Genomic DNA, 25842 nt, shown 5'->3' with positions numbered 1-25842 from the left:
GCCAAGCTCGTTATTTGCAATAAGTTTGGCTGGGATCTGACTTCCCCCTCTAATGGATATGCTTTTTGACCAGGCTTCAGGTATCCTTTCCCCCGACAACGTTTACAGCAATCTTGGATTCTGAAAAAGGCCTAACTTAGACATTGGATGTTACATCTGAGTAAGTTAAATTGAGATCCAATGCCTCCCTCCGGTAGATACTATATTGTCTAATTTAAATACCTACCACCCACCCCCCTTGATGGGCTTCCGGTAAGAATACATTAGCTCTAACTCTATCCTTAAAGAAAATTTTGTGCAAAAAGAACTTCTACAGTTCTTGAGACCTTTAGGAGCCTCAAGATACCCTATCTACAGACCACTTTGAAGGTTACTACCAAGTTGCCCTCTCCCTAGCAGAGAATAAGTGCATGTTCGTTTGCAGTACCTTGACTTATTATGAAGCAATGTTATCTCTAAAGATTTGTATTAACTGACCATGCTTTAAGTTTAGGATAGTTGCTGATTGTAATTTCTTGTTATTTAAGAATGACTTTTTTTTATTCATAGTTTTCCATACTGAATTTTTTTATGCATACGTAATTTCAAAAAACTCTAACAAAATAAAAAATAGCATTGAAAATAAAGAAATAGGGGAGTTTCACATTGGCTCTGTCAGGACTGTTTCCAAGAAAATTTCACTCCATGGTGAATACCATCTTAAAAGTGACCAAGTTCGTCGATATAAAGCGATTATTTCAAAGCAGCAAAAATGTCCATGAATTCAAGTTATAAACAAATTTCCATGATAAACTACGACATCAAAAATCTGATAGACAACATTGAATTATTATCCTAATTTTTAATATGTTTTTAGGAAGGGGATAAGATCAAGGTTATACTGTCAGGAGATGAAAGAAAAATAGAACAGAAACGTATTAAGCAATGGCTTGTATGACAGAGGTGCTACTGTGGTTCAGGAAAATTGCGGAAGTTAAATAGTTTTTTCAATGGCGAATGCCCGGGGGCAACATCAGGGTTGAGGCAAACATTTGATTTACCGAGACAATTATCAGGGGAGATAATGATTCCATAACAAGTATAAAAGCAGAAGAAGAGAGTATAAGAGACTGCTGAAGATGAAGAAGCATAAATTTCAAGAGGAAGAAGCGGAGAGATTGAAAAAGGAATTCAGGGATAAAAACCAAAACGGGTTTCGGAAAATAATGAAAAAAAAATCGGTTACAAACTCTTATGATAAGACTAGCATCCCACCGGCGGAAACTTGGCCAAATTTCAATGAAAGCAAGATGACAGGAAGAAAGGAAATGAGTCGACGGGTGATAGACAAAAACCTGACAGAATTCCCTCTAAGGCAAGAAAATTATAAACTAATTCAGCCTTTCACAAGTGAAGAAACATGGAATTAGCTATAAAAAAAAAGATGAGAGGATACCCAGCTCTAGGAGTGGATGGCATCCCAACAAGGTTCTGGAAGTAGTCTAAGGTATATATGTTGCCTTTGTTATCAAAGTTATTTTCAAGTGTCCTTAGTAAGTTGGTTTGGCATCAACAGCGGAATAGTTTTACCACTTTTCAAAGAAAGAGACTTGGCTTCGCAAAAGAGTTATTGAAGCATCGGCTCAGCAAATAGCCTTAGCATATTATTTTGTGAAGTGTAAGTGACTAGATTAGATATTCGGCTAAAAGAAACGATGAAGTTAATAGAAATTTTGGCGATTTCGATAAATTCAGGCGATTTTAATCAATTAGATTCCGAGAGGACTATAGTATAGGTGATTAGACATTTACCTTGTATGGGTTTATAAAAAATATACGGGGAAAAGGAATGGTTGGCTATTTTGGATATAAGAGGTGTGTTCGATAAAGTTTCACGTGATTTACTAGCAGAAGGGCTTATAAATTTAGGGCTGCCAAAATGTTTCTTAAGTCTGGTTGTTAAAATGTATTTGATTGTTGTCATAATATTTAAGGCTTATTCCAGGATACTTTTCAGTAGTACAGGGGTTAAACACGGTTGTAGAATTTCACCAAGGTTATTTTCCCTTTATGTGATATAGAAGAGTATACGGCAGGGAAGAGAGTCCCAACTCTACGTTTGTCCGCAATGAAACTATTTGCTCAGTTATTCACGGACGATATAGTGTTGATAGCTAAAGATGGACCCGACCTTCAAAAACTGTTGGGTATGGTGTCCTCATGCCTAGATGAAAATCGTTCAGTACTAAATGTTTCAAAGTCCGAAGTTATGGCGTTCCGACAAAATGGTGATAATAAAGAAGAGGTTCTGTGTAAGAGACGAGGTGCTTGATGAAGTTGAATATTTTTTTGACTTAGGATGTAAGTCAACTATCAATGGTAGGTGGAAAGGACAAATTGATTCAGTTGCTAGTAGAGCTATATGGTTGGTTTTATGGAGTGATGTTCTCAAAGTAGGCCTGATATACCTTAAGCTCGAGAAAAGCATATTCACAACCGAGCTAGATTCCGTAATGTCTTTATTTAACAGAGGTGTGGGGTATGGAGAAGGCCGATAAGGTACATCGGTTGCAACTCATGTATTTCAAGCGGCTGTTGGGGGTTAGTGATAAGTTTAACCACATAGTATTAAAGGGAGATTTATGTTTGTTAACATTAACGGTGGGAAGGTTAGTGTGGATTGTAAAATATTGGGATATGATAATAAATCTGCCTAGCAGCAGGTTAGTAAGGAATGCATATGAGGAAATGCTAGTTGATGGCAGGAAAACTTCTTGGCCTACCCATATCAAGGCGATTCTTGATAGATGTGGCTTTAGTGAGAATTAGTATAAGGGGAAAGAGCTAGGTTTGGAACTGGGGCTAGTTGCAAAAATGGTTAAGGAAAGAGTAACAGAACAGGAATTCCAAAGATGGCAGAATCAGAAGCTATCCTCGGGCGTTCCTGAGGTTGCATAGGCTCTCCAAGGAGTCTTGGGAGGAGGAAGTTTATTTTAAAGCAGGGATGTGTAGGGAAGACGTAAGATAAGTAATTTCGACCCGTGGTAAAATTTTGGGTATTGGTCAGAGGAGGCGATACATTGGAGATTATAGGACTAAAAATAATCCTTATCAGTGTCCTATGTGAGGAGAGGAGGAATATCTTATCCATTTTATGGATACATGTAAGGAGTTTTTAGATTCGAGGAGGAAGGTGTTTTCAACGCATTTTGGAGAGATTGATTGGCTTGAATAATTTTTAAAAAGTAGAAGTTTTGAGGATTTTAAAAGGTTGAGTATATTTGTTAGTGGACATGGGGCATAGAAAAAATTATTTTGACGAATTGTGAGTAGATTTAGGTTAGTGAGGTTTTGAGTTGTTACTATCTTTATAATTATTATTTTTTATGTGTGAGTATTGTGTATTATTAAGGTATTATCTGTCTCATTCTTTGGGTTTTGTTATTGCTGTTATTATTATGTTAAGGTATATTCATATGTATTTATATTTTTAAGGTCCGCAAGTGTTTTTTTTTACTTTTGCAATGGCCCGAAGAGGCTTTTGTAGCAATACATATCTATCTATCTATATATATATATAAATAATATATGATACAATAATAAACGTAAATAAAACGCTAATGACCCTACAGAAAATATTCTAGTTGGAATCTCTAAAGAAAATTATTGAGCAAAAACTTCAACAACCGGCTAGAAAACAACTTTCACTGCTCAGTTTCCCCTTTAGACCCAAAATACCTCTGGAGTTTTTTATTGTCTAACTTTATTGTATTTGTGTTGTTGTTGTTTTTTCCCGAATATCACTCCTGTCGACTTACCCGTGCATACTGTATTGTGTATGTACTGCCTTGTAAGAAGGAGTAAAACTGCTCATAATTTCAAGTTATGAACAGTTTCTGGTGATAAAATAGAGCCTCAAAAATTAATAAACAATATTAAACTATTATTTTAATTTTTTAAATGTTTTATTTTGCTCTATTAATAATTCACTAGAAACATAGTAACACTACTAACAACTCACTGCAGCACCAAGTCACCTGATGCCAACACAGATATGTAAGCTCCTCCTTCATCCCAATCTTTTCAAAGCCTCCCTCTTTACACCCACTCAGGATGCTCCCATTTCCCTTAAATCTTTGCTTACAACATCTTCCCATCCAAACCGAGAACGACCTGCTTTTCGTTTAGCTCTAGACTGTTGGCCAAAAAGAGCAATTTTTGATAATATGTCATACTTCATCCACAAAACGTGCCATAGCCATCTCGGCATAAAACATATTATAATATTTTTTATAATTTCCTCTACATGGAAATAGCCAACATACATATATAAATAATATATGATATCATAATACCGTATACGTTAAATATCTTTCATTCGTTAATGAGCTGCTAGTTACCCTACAGGAAATGTTCTTGTGGAAAATTCTAAAGAATCACTGAGCAAAAACATCAACAATGGGTCAGAAAACAACTTTCACAATTCAGTTTTCAACTATATTTAGAACCAAAATGCCTCCAGTGGGCCTACACAGAGCAAAAACATGAAAAACAAAAGAAAAACTTACATACATGTTGTCAGCCAATCATGGCAGAGTCCACGCATAAAAAAGTAAATATATTCAAAAAAAGGTGTATATGAAACATAAGCCTCGCAGATGACGAATCGACTAATGCCATTTTTACTAACTTTAGATTGCACAGCCAGGATGCTTGATTGACTCTTATCAATGCATATACATATGACAATTCCCTAAGACTTAGTATAAAGAATAGCAAATTAACTATAAAATTATATGGTATTTTCATACGTTTTCCAGCAGATTTATATTCATATAGATATTTCTTAAAAATGAATATGAAACCCGAAATTAATATAAAACATAACAAAACAAATACTCAAATATTTTGAGAAAATATTTTCCGTGCTCAAACATATACAAAACAAATCCAAAAAAATTTCTCCCCTCCAAGAATCAGCCAACAAAGTAACTTTCCCTTGTTTCCTTTTTATGGGAGTTATAAATTTTTTCTTGAAAAGGCTCATTTAGAATTCAGAAAATACCTCCAACTTGTTCCATAGTATACAGCTGATAATTTTCCAGCCTTCTCCTTTGAGCATGTAATCTAGTACAGAATCATAATCACTTGAATCAGTTTCAGCACAAATGCCAAGCACCGTTTTTATAAACTGGTATCCTAGGGTATTGCACAGGTTTTGAATCCTGAAAAAAAAAATCTATTAAATCAACATCAATCATAGAGCAATGCCAAGGCTGACACGTCATTGGTGAGAGGATGGAAGAATCTTTGGAATCATTGCACAAAATGGATTATTTTAATTGGAAAAAGAGAGATAGTGGGTGCGGGGGCAAACAAAATTGTAGCGCGAATAGATAAAATTGTTCTGGCTAATTTCTCGGCAATGATACATCAAAGGGTAAAATCTTGCAAAACATAAATTCTACAAGAGAGGAGAGAACGGAAAAATGTGTCAAGGATATTTTGACTGTTGCTAAGGACGAGTGAGTTGTGTTAGGAAAGTGTTTTTACTATCTAAGATGTGACAAAAACAATTTGCTATCAAACGTTCGTTTCCCAATTAAATCTGTGAATAAGAAAACAGAATAAATAGCATTTTAAAAATAATTCTCGCTACCTTGAGAACCGAATAAGATAGAAGCAAATGGCTTAGATGAATCAAAAATAGTTCCATGAGTTTCAGCTTTGGAAAAACTACCACGCAACGCCTTTTAAGTTACCAAAGCTGACCTGAAGTAGAGTTAGATAGCCCTTCATGGAAAAACTACCATACAACGTCTTTTGAGTTACCAAAGTTGACTTGAGGTAGTTAGATAGCCCTTGATGGAAAAATTACGACACAACGCTTTTTGAGTTACCAAAGCTGACCTGAAGTAGAGTTAGATAGCCATTAACGGAGCAACTACCACACACCGCCCTTTGAGTTACCAAAGCAGACTTAAGGTAGAGTTAGATAGCCTTTAATGGAAGAACTACCACACAACGCATTTTGAATTACCCCAGCTGACACGAGTTAGAGTTAGATAGCCCTTACTGCGTTTTCTAAATGGACTATAAGGGACACATGCACAGGATGTCCATGCCTGGTCTCCCTTTAAATCCTACAGTTGTTCTGACTTTTCCATAATTTTTTATGTTATTAAACTAAACCAAAAAGCTTTTTCCGAATGAAAGTAAGGAGCAACATTAACACCTAGAAAACAGACATTATTCTGTATATGGGGGAGACTGCCCCTGCCTCAACCTTCACTCTTTACACTAAAGTCTTGAAGTTCTTTAAAATACCTTTCATTCAAATTCAATGGCCCTTGTGTTTCAGGAGTCGTTTTTAAAGAATTGGGACAAAAAGTCAAACTTTAGCGTAAGGAGCGAGGGATGGACAAGAGCCAGCCCCGTTACCACGAACGTTGCCATAAACCGTTTGACGCACAAGTATATTTTACATATTAGTTATAGCTATACTTTCTTAAACATACATATTTTTTTGAAGTAAATAGAAGTAAAAACAGCACTTCGATACAATCCTACTGCTACATTTGTCCCATTTATAGGACAAACACAGCAAAAAATATAGTGAAGATGCAAAATACACCTCTGTAACCAATTTACCAAGACCCAATGCAAAAGTCTTGCAAACAAAACGAGTCTCGTCGGTAGAGGTGCCAGATAACATTTTTACTTTTTAGTAAAATTCTAAGAGAATTCATGCTTTTTTCTTCAATACAGAGAACTAGAGATTGGCGACAAAACAAAAACTGACTTTTTAGGGAATTAGTCCCCTAGCTCACCATAAAAAGCTTCTGATCGCTAAGTCTCTTAAACAATTAAATTTAAAAACAAGTTTTTTCAACTGAAGTAAGGAGCAACATTAAAACTTAAAGCGAACAAAAATTATTACGTATATTAGGGGGGTTACCCCCTCCTCAACACCTCGCTCTTTACGCTAAAGTTTCTTAGCACTTAAAAAAACTTCTTATTGTTCTAATTAAACGGACCTTGTGTTTCAGCAGTCGCTCTGAAAAGCAGTCGCTCTTTACCTTAGCGTAAAGAGCGAGGTGTTAATGAGGGGGCAACTCCCCTAATATAAGTAATAATTTCTGTTCGTTTTAAGTTTTAATGTTGCTCATTACGTCCAGTTGAAAAAACTCGTTTTTTTAATTTAAATTCAGATCGTTTAAAAAAAAAAAACAAAAAAAAAACGCCAAAATGTCTGGCTACACTTCCACGGAAAAATCCCCCTCCCCACTGAATTATCCTCTGGACAATTCAATCCTGGCGAAAATTTACCCCGGAAAATTACCCTTAACATCTTCACATGTAAAATTGAATCGGTAAAGAGAAAGCAAGACATATAAAGAAATTTCGTATAGGTATTCTGGCAAATTCCCCCAGTGTAAAATTCCTCCTGAAAAGTTCACCCTCCGGAAACTTCCCTCTCCACTCGGAAAATTCGTCCTCTCCTCCCCATCCTAAATATGTATGCATACTTCCCAATAACAAATACTACACGTAATAATGGGCAAATGTTATAATTTAAAGACCTTTCTCCAGGGGCTGTGGGGGGTCATGTTATCTCCAAAGATATAGTTATTGGGCCTTTCAACTATTCTGAACAAAATAACTATCTCAAAATTTTGATCGGACGATTTTGTGAAAAACGTGGCGTGGGAGGGGGCATAGTTGCCCTCCAATTTTTTTGGTCACTTAAAAAGGGCAATAGAACTTTTTATTTCCGTTAGACTGAGCTCTCCCGATGTTCTAGGCCCACTAGGTCACACTGGGAAAAACAAACAAACAAACAAAAACAACAAATAAACAACAAACAATAAGCATCCGTGATCCTTCTTCTGGCAAAAATTACAAACTTCCATATTTTCTCAGATAGGAGCTTGGAACCTCTGCAGTAGGGTTCTTTGATACGCTGAACCTAATGGTATGATTTTCATTAAAACTCTATGACTTCTAGGGGGTCTTTTCCCCTTTTTTCGAAAATCAGACAAATTTTCCTAGGATCGTACCTTTTGATGGGTAAGACTAAAACTTAATGAAACTTATATATTTGGAATCAGCATAATAAGCCAATTCTTTTTATACATCTATTGGTATTAAAAATTCCGTTTTTTAGAGTTTTGGTTACTACTGAGCCGGGTCGCTCCTTACATACTGTTCGTCCCCACGAACCATATTTCGACTATAGGTGGCGACTTAGGGTGTTTTCCAAGTCGCTATAATGATTAATAAAAATTTATTTTAAAGATTTGCTATTTCTGTTCGATGACAGTAAGTTTCAACATAATTTTATTCATATAGGATTCTTCATATGGGAAGCTACCACAGTATAGTAATAATACAAAAGTAATAATTTCTAAAAAGGTGTTTCCTCATCAATTTTCACTAAAGTTTATACTCACAAAAGATAATTTATCATGTAAACAAGTAATTATATGCCAGAATCTTGAACTAACTAACTAAAGCCAGATATTTCATACTTCAAAAATGGAAAACTTTATGTTGGAAATTACAATAAACAATAAAATAAACAATTACTATCTGGCCCAACATTCTGAAGTAGTTTAATGAAAGTAGTTGAGCTTCGTAAATGAAACTTCTAGAAAATAACTCAGGTATATAAAACTCTGGAAATTGTATTTACCTTGATGAATTATTTCTTAAATATTACCACAAATTTTTCCGAAGTGTTTGTCTATCCTATGTTTGTTCGTAAGGTAATTGTTTACCTTAATATGCAGCTGCCTACTTAATTACAGCTGGTCAACGTCCTTAGTACGGGGTGAGCAAAAACCCTAGTGTCAAGATTGACCCAAGCTGAAAGAAGGCTTTTGATTTCCTTCAAACTTCGAATTGCAGGCTTAAATAAGTGCTCTTTTGTATATGTTAAAAAAACACACACACACAGAACGCTACTAATCAATTGACAGTTTTCAGGACTACTTTGTCAATTCTTTCATTTAAGACTATTTGCTCTCAACTTTTCAACTTTTTTCAATTGGGATTCCGAAAACAGAATTTATAAATTTGGAAAAACCATTATTTAAAAAGGTTCTTGAACTTAAATTGCTTCTTTTTCCTCTTTTTGTACCAGGTTTGTTGTACCGGGCTTCTTTTTGTACCTTTTGTACCGGGCTTCTTTTTGTACCGGGTTTGTTATAACACCATTTTCAAACTGAAGACTGACAACAGATAGTAGTTGTTATTGTTCTTTTTTGAACTTCTATTTAATTTTGCCATCATTAAATGGCCTTTACTTTGAACAGAAGAAACAACATAGACCAAATCTAACCCTACTAATCGCCAGCATTTGACTTCCTTCGTATTTGTAAATGATGAATCCACACATAGGTGTACGCAGGCTAACTAAAAAAGATAGGGAGGCAATACAAGGTAAGACTTGACTTTTAATAATATCGAAAATAGGATATTTTCAGCTAAATTTGCCTTTTACGTAACACCAACCTCCAGGAATCCGGACTTGTCCTAGTTAAAGATAGAAACGGGGCCAAAATTAGTGATAAGGAAAGAGTTAAAGAGAGATGGGCAGAACATTTTGAGAATGTGCTAAACTGAGATAGAGTTGCAGGAAAAGATATAGAGGAAATTCAAAACTTTGTGATACCTTGGATGAGAAGGAAGATTTGTTCTGTGAGGAAGCATTAGCAACAGTACTAAAAGGATTACAAAAATAATAAGTCTCCAGGTGCTGATAGTGTGGTAAATGAGTTTCTTGAATATGGTGGCTCAGAGGTTAGAAAGAAGTTGCTGAAGATTATGAATATGATTTTTGAAAAAGGTGAAGTACCTAACGACTTTGGAAAAACCTTAATTAAAACCACCGTATAAGAAAGGTGGTAAGAGTGAGTGTGGTAATTATCGAGGCATTAGTCTGGTCTCTGTAGGTAGCAAAATTACTTAGTAATATGATACTTTTTAGACTGAGAGATGTTGTAGACGAAGTTATAAGAGAAGAATAGTACGGTTTTAGAAAAGGTAGAGGATGTGTTGATCAAATTTTCACTCTTAGGCTAATAATTGAGAAATGCCTGAGTTATCAAACACCTTTGGCCCTCAGTTTTATAGATTATGAGCAAGCATTCGATTCTGTTGATAGAAGAGCTTTAGCAAAGGTTTTATCCTTGTATGGTATACCAGACAAATACATTAAAGTGATTAGTGATATGTACGAGAATGGCATTGCTGCGGTTAAGGTCGGAAATGATGTTAGCAGCTGGTTTTGTATTAAATCAGGAGTTAAGCAGGGTTTTGCACAAGAAAGACAATGGGGACCACGGAATCAAATGGGGAAGAAAAACTCTGCTGGACTTAGATTATGCTGATGATTTAAGCATCCTAGATGAAAGTGTGAGCAAAATGCAAGAACTTCTAGAGGTTTTGTGAGTTCAGAGTGCTAGAATAGGTTTGAAAATTAATGTTAAGAAGACGAAGTCACTCAGGCTAGGAATAAGTGAAGATGAAGAGGTGAAATTAACTGAAATTTTCCTGAGAAATTAACTACGGATTGTTCTGCCCGGCTGACTGACCGTATTTCAAACAGTAGGCTGTACGAAAAATGTTGTTCAAACCCGCTTTCTATGGCTCTAATGAAAGAAATGTTGAGATTGTCCATTTCGGCCAACCGTCGAGGGCTAAACGGAAAGTAGGTCGTCCTCGTCTCGGGTAGGAGGACATCATAAAGAAAGATTTAAAGGAAATGGGAAGTTCCTTAGAGGGTGTAAAGGAGAAGGCTTTGAATAGATTGGGGTGGAGGAAAAGCGTGCGTGTTGGTCTCAGGTGGCTTGGTACTGCGGTGAATTGTTAGTAGTATTAGTAACCTCCAGAAATTCAAGCCAGCAATAAAAAATAACACAAGTAACAACGTGAATATATAAACAAGCTTTGGCACATTGGAAGGGGGGATTCTACCATTAGGAATTCGTCAGAAAGTTCCCTGCCTCTCTCTCTTTTAGGAACAACCTTAAAAATGATTACCGTAACTAGAAATCTCAATGTTGTCTTGTTTTGACCAGCCCTGTCTTGATGCTAGGAGTTTGAGAAGAATAGTTTTCCAGGAAACTACCCTTAGTTCTTTATCTTCTTTTTTTGTGATTAAATAAAAAAAACAAGTTTTTTTAACTGAAAGTAAGGAACGACGTTAAAACTTAAAACGAACAGAAATTATTCCGTATATGAAGGGGGCTGTCCCCTCCTCAACGCCTCGCTCTTTACGCTAAAGTTTTTTTATTGTTTAAAAAAATAGAGTTGTGAGAAAGTCAAACTTTAGCGTAAAGAGCGAGGCGTTGAGGAGGGGACAGCCCCCTTCATATACGGAATAATTTCTGTTCGTTTTAAGTTTTAATGTCGTTCCTTACTTTCAGTTAAAAAAACTTGTTTTTTTTATTTAATTTTTGAACGTTTTTGAATTAATGCAGGTTTTGATTTTGGCTCACCGTACATGAATAATTAAAACAAAATTTCATATTATTTGGTTAAATGGCTTTCTCGAAACTTGTTTAATTTTATTTACGAACGTTTTTATTAGTAATAAATATACGTAACTTAGAATTAACTTACGTAACGAACTTCTATATTCATAAATTTTTAACACGTATATTAGGGGGTTCGCCCCCTAGTCAATACCCTGCTCTTTAAACTATAGTTCGAATTTTTTTTTCCAGTTCTTTAAAAATGACCTCTTAATCACAGTCAGTTGATCAGTTGAAAAACTTGTTTTTTTTTATTTAATTCCTGATCTTTTTCTTTAATAATGCTGGGAAATCCGGCGCCCCCTTCAGCGCAAGGTCCCGTCCCCCATGAAAACTTCCTTCATGGAAAGATCCTTCCATATAGCCCCCGACCCTCTCCTTCCCCCACCTACCAGAAAAAATCTCCTCTGAAAAAGTCTGTATACTTCCCAATAACCAATACTATATGTTAACATTGAGTAAAGTTCATAACTTTCAGCCCTCCCCTGGGGACTTTGGGGGATCAAGTCATCCTAAAAGACATTTTTATCATATTTTCGACCATGCTGAACAAAATGGCTATCTCGAATTTTTTATTGGATGACTTTGGAAAAAAAATGAGCATGGGAGGGGGACTAGTTGCCCTCCATTTTTTTGGTCACATAATAAGGGCACTAGGATTTTTAGTTTATGTTACCATGAGTCCTCCCGTGATATTATACAACCACTGGGTTGATACGATCACCCCTGGGAAAAAAAACAAAAAAAACAAACAAACAAACAAATAAACAAGCATCCGTGATCTTTCTTCTGGCAAAAAATGCAAAAATCCACATTTTTGTAGATAGGAGCTTGAAACCTCTACAGTAGGGTTCTCTGATACGCTGAATATGATGGTGTAATTTTCATTAAGGTTCTATAACTTTTAGGGGGTCTTTCCCCCTTTTTTTGAAAATCAGCCAAATTTTCTCAGGCGCGTAACTTTTGATGGGTAGCTCTAAACTTGATGAAAGTTATATATTTGAAATCAGCATTGAAATCTGATTCTTTTGATATATCTATTGGTATCAAAAACCCGTTTTCTAGAGTTTCGGTTACCATTGAGCCGGGTCGCTCCTTACTTACAGTTCGTTACCACGAACTGTTTGAAAGCTATACTCTCTTTTTTCTCTTGTTCGTTTTTCTGGTCTGAAACTAAATCACTTAAATTTTGCATAAGATTTGGCATCCCTTTAGCGTTCAGACTTTTTCTCTGTGCAGCTCTATGCTTAAGCTTTAGATTATATTGAAAACTTTTAGATTATGCTCAAACACACAAACAACTTTTTCCAAAATTATGATCTGAAAAGGCCAAATCGTGAATATTCGCCGTTGTGTCCCATATGTCTCACAGAAGGGGGTAATGAGTCTTTAGACCATAAATACACACGTCACACTTGTAATGATATTATTGGAAGATTTTCCCGGGAGTGGGGATGAAGACACACACAAAATAAATACAAAATGGACCATAAAATTTTCTGTAGATACGTCAGTTGGATCAATCAAAGAGGACCCGCCCCTCCTCAGCATGTATGCATTGGAATAATCTAATAGACTCCCCTATCTAGCCCCATGAATGCGCATAGAGCTGCTTTAATAAACACTTGGCCTTCTATAAGTTGAACAACAATACCAAGTGTGAGCAAACAATATCTGTATAACAATAAAATGACAAAGCTAGTCACTAGGTAATACCTATATCTGTTTAAAAGAATATCCATTAATTTTTATGAGCCATTAAAACAGTTTATTACAAACGCAAATGTGAAAATATTTTTAACTAGATTTATTTTTAACTTCGTGCATTAAAATTATTTCAATTGTACTCAGCAGATATCTATATGGGCATTTTAAGTAGTACAAAACACATCAAGATGGTATCGATTTCCTGCCACGTTGGCAATAGGATACTTCATGTGGTGGCAATGGCATTACGAATCCTTAGCTTAAATAAGAAATGTCATGAATCTTTAATGATACACAATATGAATTTGAAAGGACTAACATCTGGTGGATACGGTTGCCATGGAGTTCCAACCTATCGCATCCCTTCCAATCTATCGTTTTGGGAATGTTTGACTGAGGAACTGACGAACATGCATCCACTGAGGTAGTAGTGCACCATCTTGCTGCAGAACGATGGTTGGTCGTAAGTCAATTAGTTTTAGTGCCACATATTCGGTTGCAAGGCCAAAGCTACCATTGCTCCCATGTTGAAGGAAAAGCAGCCAACGATTCAATTACACATGATTCCACACTAAAGATTTACTTATAGACTATGAATGTGAAGCTCATCTTCAAATGGCTGTGTTCTGATCCCCAAGTTCTTCCACTGTGTCTGTTTAATTTCCCTGAGGCAAGAGAAGTAGCCTCATCACTAAAATTAACTCGCTCGAAAAATGCTTCGTCCTCAACAACCCGTTCCAACATATTCAGTACATATTCTTGTTGTTTGAATCTGTCATTTGGGTCAAGCACCTGCAACAGCTGGATTTTGTAAGTATACAACAGTAAGTTCCTTTAGAGGACATTGTCCACTGATAAAATATTTGACAGATCATTATTAAATTAAAACAAATATGATGAAAACATCTCATTGACAGCCTTTGAAAAAAAAAATTTCTATGTAAAAAGACTTTATGGACACCATGTATCTATAGAAAATAATAATATACTTACTTAGGGATTGCAGCATGTGAAGAAGATGCCACCAAAAATTCGTGCAGGAAATTCCCCAAATGAGCTTCTTGACTTTTCTGAAAAAAAAATCAATGCATTCAATAACAATGATGTAGGAAAAAGTAACTTTCTCATGAATTTCGATATTTTCACTAATATAATGAAAAAAAGAGTAGTAACAACCAAGCTGATTCAGTCACACATTCAGTATGGTACCTTAGAATGCGTTATGAGCAGTATGTATCAAGGAACTAAGCTCAATCCAATAGGATTTAGCTGGTACGTTTCATGGATGCAAGGGATTAATATTGGCATTAATAGTGTTGCCCACATAGTATGAATAACAGCCATACAGCTGCCAATTTCAATTCTCACATTTTTATGCCAAATACATGTAAAGCATTGTCAATAATGGTCTTTGCTATGTTCATAAATTTTTGTTCTATAGAGAAGTCTTTCCATGGAGGGGGTGGGGGTACCAAGAAAACTATATTTTTAAGACTCTTGAACTTTTTTGTAGGTTGAGGTCATTAAGACATATTTTGTGGGGAGAAGCTCTCACTTTCATGTGGTTATGATGATAATATTAAGTATAACAGCTTAAACACATTAACTAATTCAACACTCAAAAATGTAATTTGTTTTATTATATTCATGAGTATTAAACAGAATTGGCCTGAAAGAAGACTTGGTTGAGAAGCAAAATGTTTCCTACACAGAGTATTCTAAAATTGAGGATCTGATGACCTTCTGGAGCCAGAGTTGAAGAGACATCCATGCAACAGGTTACATGTACATGCCTAATCTTATTTCAATAAAATAAGCCTGAATATATGTTTATAATTAGGTTGTATGTCTTTTAAGCAGTGCATTTGTGCAAAGTACTGGAATTGATAAATCTCAAATTGGGTACATTCCCCAGATTCATAATCTATCTTCTTCTTTCATTTGGGGGTTATGGGCTACAAGTTAGGAATTTTTTTTTTCTCTTCTTGTTTCCCTGGTCTTGCAGCTAAAAAATTACAAGAGCAATATTCAAGTACAAATCTAATGATGTTGAGACAGACCTTTTGCTTCTAGATATCCGAAAATCCCCTTTCAGCCATTCCACAGAACTAGCAAAACTTATTCCTCTTCTTCATCATTGGATAGAGGTCATTAGGCACTAGTTGTCTCCAAAGCCAGGCCGAAAATCGACGGCACGCCGCCGGTATGGTCAGCGGCAGCACGCCACCAAAAACTTCTAGTGCCGAATTATTTTCTGAGATTACTGAGAGTAAACTATAATGCAAAATCCACTATTCAATGGCGCACGCAAAAATTTTAAATTCTCCTCAAAATGATTTTGAATTTACTCGTCTACTATAGGCTTCACATTATCTTTCACTCCTTTTTGTCCTCATCACTACAATATAATCCTTTCAAATTAAAATGAGTTTCAACTAGCCCTGACATTCCTAAAATACCTTCTTTATAAAGTTTTTTTTTTTTTTGGTTGAAAAAATAGATGTAAAATCGGTAAATAATTTCTGAGACAATACTGGCTAATCATGATAAAACTTTTACTATTGTTTCGTTTTAAGATGTAAAATCTTCGCCATTCTGATAAGGTCAATAGCATTCAATCCACCGGCCAATAATATAGCTAACATCGGCTAACGGGCTAACTAAGACGCACTTTATTTCCAAAATTTTATTACATTACTCCTAAGTGAGAGGATTCAATCGTGAAGCAATGAGAAATAATAGTACCTGTAACGTAGAGTGAGATGTTGGGAAGTATCAACCCCCTTATTATGTAGATTAATTACTGATTATCTAAGTTCTACTGTGGTTTTCTACTTTCAAAAATTTTTTTGTATTTGATTTCCATTCATTTCCATTATCATATTCACTTTAATCCATCCTTAGCTTTAAGCCCCACCAAAGCATTTATAAAATCCTGGTGCCACCGTCGTGATATATAAACTTTGATAATTAAAATTTTACGTGATAATCAAATGAATTTTTTGGGATCATCCTCCAGGCATATTTTATGTAATGAAAAAAACGTCTGAATAAAACACCTTTTATACAATGTATGACGTCATTGTAATACTATCATATATCTTTGTCGTTTTAAGATGTAAAATCTGATGTAATTCCCATGATTTTTTTTTTCAAATTAAGGCTCTAAATTATAGTCCCCTGAAGGCTGCACTTCCTGCCCATGACCCACCAAAATATTGCCATGCCCTACTGATGGGGTCTGCGCCCCACACTGGAAATCATTGACTTAGTTTTAGTAATTATATTCTCTTGAAATTGTTATATTTGGAATCTCGCAGCGGCTTCTATTGTTTTTTATGGTTTGTTTTTCGTATTCTCCCCGCTGTAGTTTTTTATTACCACTACTGTGGATATAATACTCTTGTTGACTGTAAATCTTGAAGGTCTGAATGCAAACCTTATATATTTTCTGTGTTTTCTGTAGAGTACACAATTTGTTGTAATATAGTAGAAAAATTTTGGGATTGCATCCTGCTGTTTACCTTGGGTAATTTCTCTGAACTTTAATTTTGAATTTCTGTATTTAACTCATTAAAAAATAGCTTTTTTATTAACTCTTTAACTTTTATTTACTTTTCTAAGGTCTAATTATAAAACATGACTGCTATTTTTCGTTGTAGGAAATATAAACTGTACTGTACTTGTCGTGAATAATTCTTGGAGAGGAGAAATACCTGTAGTCCTCAGTTTTATAGATTATGGGCAAGTGCTTGATTCAGCAGATAGAAAAGTTTTAGCAAAGGTCTTATCCTTGTACGGTAGGCTATTAATTAAAAAAAAAAATCAACAAAAGAAGTTTTTCAAAGAAAAGTAAAGAGCTCCATTAAACCACAAATGAGCAGAACTAACGTCAAATAATCTTCCAAGTGTAAAACTACCACAAATCACAATCAATAAATAAATGAAACCAAAACGAACAGAAATTACAATAAATAACCAAGTCAAACTCAGAACAAGCAGTAATTAATAGATTGACACCCCCCATGCCTTCTCAAGACCAGAACATAATTTGCACTTTACTGAATACAAAATACATAAAAAATATTTTTACTTTTTGGACTTTGATAAATAAAAATTATTAAGACCTTAAACATCAGTATATGTATAGTAAACTGACAATCCACGGTCATTTATTTTTTTTCAGTAGTGGTAGTAATAATAGTATATACATAGTACCTTTTGACTAGTTCAAAATCCGCCACAACTTACCCTTAAAGGTCCAACTTAATAATATAAGCCATTCTGGAGATACTGCTTTGTCACCTTTTTAAAAATCTACATACTCATAGTCCATTTTGATTTAGTTCACATCCACCTAAATATTCATTGAAAGCTTCACCTTAATATCCTTAAATTCTTAGTAGTAACAGTTGTAGCATTAGTAGCAGTATGTGCATAGCACCTTTGGTTTCTTTAACATCCCCTTCAACACACGCTGAAAGTATTAATTTAATACAATAAACCGTCCGTGAAGCATTGCTGCTACATCCTCTTGACAACCTGTGTAACAAAATAGTCTGTTCCAATTTAGTTCAATACAGTTTCAATACCCCCCGAATTTTCACCTTAATACCCTTAGCTTTTGTAGCAGTAGTGCCATCAGTAATGGTAGTAGCAGTAAAATCAATATTAGTAGCCTTAGCTTTAGTGGCAGCAGTAATAATAATAGCAGTAGTAGTAGTATGAGTAAAAGCAGTAGCTATAGGATGCAAATATTGTCTTTTGGTTAACATCCCCCAAAACAAGTCCTGAAGTTTCACTTTTGCACACCAAACTGTCTCTAAGACATTGCTGATATGCCTTTTTGGCAACTTTGTTGATATGTCATTTTGATAACCTATATCTTCATGTACTTCATGAAGTTTTCATCTCAATGCTCCTAGCCTTACAAGTAGTTGTTACAGAAGTAGTAGTTGAAGTAGTAGTAGTGGTAAATGTAGCAGTGGTCGTGGTGGTAGTGATATTAGTAGTAGGATGCACATATTGCCTTTTGGTCAACTAATCTTCCCCTTTAAGCATTCTCCGAAAGTGAAAACTTAATACCCAAATTCATTCTTGAGATATGATCTTTTGACAATGTGCATGCACATAGTATCTTTTGATTTAGTTCAAATTTCTCCTCAGTATTGTAAAAGGAGCAGTGTGGTAGTAGTAGGGCAGTAGTAGTAGCAGTGGTAGTTATAGTTGGAGTGATAACATGCAAATATTGCCTTTTTGATCATCTCACTTATCATTTCCTGAAAGTTCCAAATTAATATACTCAGTCATTCCTGAGTTACAGCCCTTTTGACAAACCATATATGGTGTTTTGGTGTATATGGTGTACCATATACATATTTTGGTGTACCATATATGGTGTATATGGTGTTTTGAGTATAGTTCAATACTTCCCTCAACATTCTCTGAAAGTCTCAACTGAATGCCCTTTGTCTTTTTGGAAAGTAAAGGTCAAATAAGCATTGTATTATCTCTCAATAACAGATAATACACGTAATGAATAACAAATTGCTTAATTTATAGCCCTTGCCCTGAAGGCTGAGGGGAGGGGGTTAACATCCCCAAAGCAGGGGTCAGCCGCAACAACATGCGCAAGAAAAGTGAATTTAGTGCCTTTTCCATTAAGGAAAAGTGACTGTTCAGAACAGAGGCACAGGGACTGTACAGGTCCTAGTCACTACTTTTGCCTTATATTTTGCTTCCAAGAGTCCTCCAGTTGGCTGTAGATGAGGAGAATAAAATCCTTATATTTCATTAATTTGTTTTTTCTTATGATTCATTATAAGAAGCAAATAGGAAAGTAACAAAAATAACAAGGTTGTATTACTGTAGTAAAACCTCACACATCATGGTTACCTGATAAAGGGCAAATCCAGGGCCCATAACAACCAAGAGTAAAAATGTGCTTAAACAAATTCTTTTCCCTGAATAAAATCTAACATTATTCAGAATAGAATCCGATCCAAGAGTGGTAACTGTTAGCCACATTCTAAAGAAACAGTATTTAGGAATTTAGAAAATAAGCTTTAGGTATTTTCGAAAAAGAGCCTGAAATCCCTTGAAAATCGGTCTGATTAAAAAATAGTACAACTGATCATCCATGGATAAGAGCCTGGAAATCTGGGTTTAAAGCCCCCTCCCCCTGCCTTCTCAGAGGTCACCTTTAAAATAAGTATACAATTTATTCTACACTACAAAAAAAAATCTCTTTGTCCATAAAACTCTTTCTTAAAAGCCAGTTTCCCAATTTTCACCAACTGAAAACTGACATATCTGGAGGGCAAAATTATGGAGGGGGTGTAATGGCAAAAAATTAAAAATTTTCTACAACGTAGTGTATCTTTTTGTCCATTTTACGAATGAAGGATTTTGGGGTCAATAAAAGGTTTAAAAACATAATTTTATTTGTTTTATGTTGTGAAGTGTATTTTTTTTTTTTTTACTAAGTTTACTTTTACAATCCACATTTCAGAAAAGCAAACAATCTTAAAAAGAAAATGAACATTTTATTATGCTGCAGAGGCTACTTTCTGAGCTTATTGTTAAAGATTTGTCATTCTCTTCTTTTTACTCTCTTCTTGGGTAGTCCAGACTTATAGAATTCTTTCTAAATTTGACAGAGGGCCCTTCCCCTCCTTCTAAGCAAGGACTTTTAGCTCTGAGACGCTTAATTGGGGCAAGGGAAGACAAAATTGTGACTGGTTTGGAACCATATAATTTAATCCTATAGTTTTACCATATGATTTTAGGACTCATATAAGTTTATTTACTTAACATGATGACGGTTTTTATATTGATTTCATTTTATTGAATATATTAAATCAAATGGAGGAAAAACAAATAGGACTTATGACTTGGCAAAGTGGGGACATTTCAACGAAAAACCTAATAGTGTATGATGAGAATATACGAGTTGAGATTTAACTTTAAGGGTTTGTTGTGATTGATTTGAAGGGTGCAAGGCTTAACAAGAGGGAGAGGGGTCATCCCCACCCCCTTTGGATCCGCCAGTACAACTGATATGGGTTAATGAAATGATCAAAAGCTTGTGATGAAAAATAAATGCATAACTTATGGAAACTTAATCTGTAAACATTTAAAGATGTTGCTTTGGAATTTCAAATTACTTCTTATTTTCATACTCCTATCGTCATATTACCATTCCTAATTTCCAACAGGTAGCAGCTTGTTGTCCAATATGTTTTTACATTACCTTTCTAGCTCACTGAAATAAGAACTAACTAAATCGAATTTTGAAACAGCAAAAAAAGTGACTTCATTGACAATTTTGAAGAAAGGACAAAGTGATTTCAGTGACTGTAGCAGCCCCTACCAAAGGCATAATTGCCAGATATTTCAACAATGATGAAGAGAATTGATTATTTCAAATATTGATTGGATGTGCAAAATAATGGGCATGGATGTGGGGGCTGGTTGCCCTCAAATTATTATTGACTCTTAAAAAGGGTGCTACAATTCCAATTTCCAGTCAAATGAGCCTCCATGGGAAGTTTATACAACCACCCATTCCATGAAAATCTTATATGCTCCCAGGGCATAACTTAACACCCTTGCCCCAGGGCTCTGGTGGGTTTGCATCAACCCTGAAGGCATTGTTATATGTCCTTCAGAAAATTTTGAACAAAATGGCTATCTCACAATTTCAATCAGATGTGCTTGGAGAAAAGAGGCTTTGGGGCCTAGTTGTCCTCTATCACTTTTGACTCTTAAAATGGAACTCTAACTTTCAATTTCCAATTAAATGAGCCTCCTCCAAAACTTGTATGATCCTCCTTTCATAAAACCTTATATGATCCCAGGGCTTAACTTACAACCCTTGCCCCCAGGTTCTGAGGGGTTGTTTTTTAGACCATTTTGGACCTGTCCTTTAGAATCTTTAGACTATTTTGGATAAAATGGCTATCTCAGAATTTTTATTGAATGCATCTGGAGAAATGAGGACGCAGGAGGGGGGGGCTAGTCAAAACAAAAGATTGCATTTGGAGGGGGGCTAGTTGCCCTTCAATCACTTTTGACTCTTTAAAATGCCACTAGAACTTCTTATTTACAATCCAATGAACCCTCTCCAAGTTTATCAACCATCCATTCCATAAGAACCTCATATGTTAACAATGGACAACTATTATAACTTATAGACCTTGCCCGGAGGGCGGTGGGGGGGGTCATCCTAAAATACATAATTACTGGACCTTTCAACTACTTTGAACAAAAGGGCTATATCAAAATTTTATTGGATATGTTTGGGGAAATGATGGTCATGGGGGGGCTAGTTGCCCTCCAGTCACTTTAGACTATTAAAAAGGGCACTACAACTTTCAATTTCCAATCGCATAAACCCCAAAGTTTCTATGACAGCTCCTCCTATACCAAGTGCCCTGGTCTAAAGAAAAATAATAATAATAAAACATTGTGCATGCATCACTATTTACTTAGGCAGTGCTATTGTGTACAAGAATAATGCTGCTGCAGTTGAGGTAGGATATGAGGTTAGTAGCTGTTTCATATTAATCAGGAGTTGGGCAGTGTTAAGTTCTATCCCCATTCATATGGATTATTGTGATGGACTTTGTCTTAAGGAGCACAGCAAATACAACAGGAGAACATAGAATCAATTGGGGAAGTAAAAGTTTCCTGGACTTAGATTATGTAGATGATTTAAACATCCTAGATGAAAGTGTTAGCATAATGAATGAACTATTAGAGGTTTTGAAACTTCAGGGTGCAAGCATAGGTTTAAAAATTAATGTTGAGAAGACTAAGTCGCCAAAGCTAGGAATAAATATAGATAAAAATGTGACATAGGGCAACAAAAAGATTGATCAAGTTGACAGCTTCACTTACCTAGATAGTATTATTAGCAAAGACTGTGGGTACCATAAAGATTTAAAAAGTAGAATAGACAGGGTCCAGAAAGTTTCTTCACAGTTGAAAAAGTTTGGAAGAATAGGAAGACAAGGCTGCAAACCAAGATTAGAATATTGGAAGCTGCAGTAATGACAGTGATAAAGAACAGTTCTTAAGCATGGGTGCTCCAGAAAACTGAGGAAAATTTGCTAGATATTTTCCAGAGAAATTGCCTAAGGATTCTTTTGGGTGGCCAACTAACTGTCCATATATCAAACAGTAGGTGGTATGAAAAATGTGGTTTAATCCTGTTTTCTAGGAATATAATAAGAGAAAGGTTGATATGACTAGGACATATTCTACAGATGAAGGATGACAGACTTCCAAAGATTTTCTGTTTTGGCCAGCCATCAAGGGCCATCAAAAGCAGGTTGTCCTTGGTCAGGGTTGAAGCATGCCATAAGGAAAGATTTCAGGGAAATCAGAACTTCCTGGGAGGGCATAAAGAGGGAGGTTTTGGATATACTGGGATGGAGGAGGAGTGTAGGTAATTGTGCATGGTCTCAGGTGGCTTGGTGATGTGGTGAGTTGTTAGTAGCAGTGGTAGTTTTAGAAACTAAACAAACGGTCTTAAATTTGAACCACTTATGTCAAATGATTAAGTTGTTTTTTTTTTGTTGTTTTTTTTTGGGGGGGGGGGGGGTAAATATAAAAACAAAGAAGGAAATGATCAAAACAAAATTTCTTAGCCTTCTTATTGTCTTAGCTGCATATTGTGAATATTTGCCAGAACAAGCATTTTTATAGAGTAGAAGCTTGATCTGTGAATTGAGTAGATCATCAAAAAAAATAAACAGAGCCAATATTTAAGGACTTAGTCAGTTCTGCAAAATGATAAAAATAAAGCTGGCAACATTTTCAAAGTAGGAAAAGCCTGATAATTGACATTTGCAGCAACATTAAGATTTCCAAGGTCAGATAAAAGGTAAGGTAATTAAGTGGTGTAAAAAAGTTGACAAGTCTTAGTGTTCTGGAAACTGGTGTTCCTGCTGTAAGCCTAGGCTATCCATATGTATGCTATATAAGGCTCTTAGGTTTGTATATATACTCCTATTTGCAGTAAAGTTGGAGTTGAAAGGCTTCTTGTTATCTAGGAAAGTAGCTGAGTAAGGCAAATGAAAGGGCTTGATGTATACTCAAATTTAGGGCCAGAAGGTATTATCAGACTACAGCTCTACCATTCCTTAATTTTCAGGGCTTAGAAGATTGCATAAATGACAGGTACCATATGTAAGATTTGACAAAAGATATTTAATCTTGATTATGGGTTATCAGTCTCTTTTTCATTGCATAGTTTCAAGCCATGTCAGGGCTTTTTTCTTAAATTTCAGAAGTGAACTTACAAAGCTTTGCAACCATATAATCAGAATTCATCAAAGGTAAATTGTCAAAACAGCTATGTATTTTACAATAAATCATGAGCTCATTTCTATGTGCCTCATTTAATCAGTGGATCAATTTCTAAAGATTTCACTTTTACAACAGTGGGCATAGTAAGAAATTGTCCCAGAAGAGTGCATATACCAGAGTCTGTAGCCACTTCTTCTCCAATAGAGTGATTGTATATTAGAACAATCTTCTTGACATGGCTGTCACTGTTCTCTCTATTGATGCCTTTAAGATTGCCATTGACAAGAGTGTGTCCATTAAACCATGGAAGACAGAGTGGGATGCAATTGAGTCAATGGCTACCTCTCATAACTGACAAGTGACTTTACAGGATTATTCCTTATTTTGCTGGACAATGCAATTTAAGATAATAACACAAAGATTGTAAAAGTTCAGGTTACCACTCCAGATTAAGAGTTTCTCAGAAGGAAGCAAACATAACACTAGTACCATTAAGTTCCTTTTATGCTCTTGTCAAATATCATATTTGTAATTCTGACATACACTTACCCCTGTAATGGTCCCATATATAGCCCTAATACTAGAATATATTTCTGCATTGCCTTTTATTTTATGATTTATTGCAAAATGGGTTAGCTCTAGTCTAAACTTGATGAAATTTGATTTTACCTAAACAGCTAAAACACAATTGTGGAGAAAATATTATTTGAAATGAAATTTTTAATGTTATTTGAAAAGTAAAATTTTGGAAAATTTTGAGTTTGGGGGGAAGGGGGATTTCAAAAACATCTTCCCATGACATAAATTGTCCTCTAAAGTCAATTCTGATATTTGTAGCGCTCTATGTCTCATCTTCCCATGACATAATTTGTCCTTTAAAAACGATTTGGTTATTTTTACTTGTCTATCTCTTGTCAAATTTTTTCCCTAATTAATAAAGTTTAAATTTCTATCAACACAGAGTTGTTTGGCACCAGGATGCTACCCTTAAGGGTAAGGGGTTATGATATGCAAAGTTGTGACATCACAACAAACCCGGTTTCATTATACCATGACCAAAGTCAGCATGGGTAGAAAATTAAATGGCTTACAATGAAAATAGAATTTTTGGAATATATTTTAATGAACAAGGTTAAAAGCTGAAGTTGTGTAAGGTAAGCAGTGATTTATAAGTATGATAGTAATATAGGATGAAATGTGAGCTAAAACAACTAGTAATGTGCAGTAATTTACTATTAGGCCTATATAGAGGGGGGGAGGAGTGGAGGTAGGTACTTCAAAGTACCTTCCCGGGACATACCTTAGCAAGTAGATCCATCTCTGTAAGTTTCATTTTCCTAACCCAACCCCTTTCCAAGATAGCCAAAAGTAACTAAAGTAGAATTTTACCCAGGAAATTTTGTGGGTTAAACACAAGCATTTCACTTTTACTCTCATTAAACTAAGGACTAATCTTATAACACAACTTAAGCCATAGTCTACAAGTAGTTTTTAAGCTTCTAGCATAGATTTACCCTTCCAGTTCTACTTGCTGTCCTCCAAAGATCTGAAATAGACATAACTGAAATGGACCTATAAAAGTATTTAGTTGCCTATCCATAAAATGTTGCTTTTATCTATGCAGACAAATCTTCTATGCTTACATCTCTAGAGAGCCATCTAGATACAATTGCGTATTGGTCTTAGAATTAGTGTTGCCGCTTGACTAATACTAAAAAGCGGTGCCGCTCGACGAAAAAAGCGGGGTTTTTGCAGTATCCTTTCTACCAAAACATGGTATAATTTATGGTATATTTTGATACCCGTAACGCAAATACGTCGCCACTAGTTTCAAGAAAAAACTTATTTTTTAAAAGCAATTAATACTTCGCTACTTTTCTAGCCAACGGATACTATTCTTTACTATTTTTTTAAAGTGGTAGATTTTTCCATGGACTTTGAACAAGAAAAGGTAAAATAAAACTGAAAAGAGACATCCCACCCCATATATAAAATGGAAAAATAGTCCCCACTCTTTCCCACTTTCTGGCACTCTCACCCGTTCTTCATAGCTAATAGCTCGTCCAGACCATCCGTTCTCTAGAAAATTGGAAGTAGGATAATCTACTCTTTTATGTTTAAAACTAGATTAAAACTTTACATGTCAATATTTGTTTCATTTTCGGCGCTTTCTCCAGAAATACTGTGTATACTGTCGTTTTTTCCCATCTTTCCATTATTGGATCCTCTAATATACCGGCTTTTAAAACAAAAAATGAGACAAATGGGCCACTCTACAATTCCAGTCTTCCGCCACATTTTT

General features: G+C 35.3%; 1 protein-coding gene across 3 annotated transcripts in view; it reads right to left on the bottom strand.

Annotated features, from left to right (window-relative positions):
- mv (lysosomal-trafficking regulator mauve) overlaps window positions 1-25148 on the bottom strand; it is a 329493-nt gene extending 304345 nt beyond the window's left edge. For all 3 annotated transcript variants that reach the window (XM_089092605.1, XM_089092607.1, XM_089092608.1), the window contains exons 1-3: window positions 25055-25148; window positions 14220-14296; window positions 5045-5204 (exon numbers count right to left, since the gene is read on the bottom strand). In XM_089092605.1, the coding sequence (XP_088948731.1) occupies window positions 5045-5204; window positions 14220-14296; window positions 25055-25099 (282 nt within the window). In that variant the 5' untranslated portion in view covers window positions 25100-25148. The remainder of the gene's footprint in view (window positions 1-5044; window positions 5205-14219; window positions 14297-25054) is intronic.
- Between the last annotated feature and the right edge of the window lie 694 nt (window positions 25149-25842).

The sequence above is a fragment of the Artemia sp. Qi Xiang Cuo genome, chromosome 7, assembly GCF_049724085.1.
Source record: "Artemia sp. Qi Xiang Cuo chromosome 7, ASM4972408v1, whole genome shotgun sequence".
NCBI classification, from domain to species: domain Eukaryota; kingdom Metazoa; phylum Arthropoda; class Branchiopoda; order Anostraca; family Artemiidae; genus Artemia; species Artemia sp. Qi Xiang Cuo.
The sequence above is the reverse complement of the archived record's forward strand: the minus strand, read 5'-3'. Positions and strand labels throughout refer to the sequence as shown.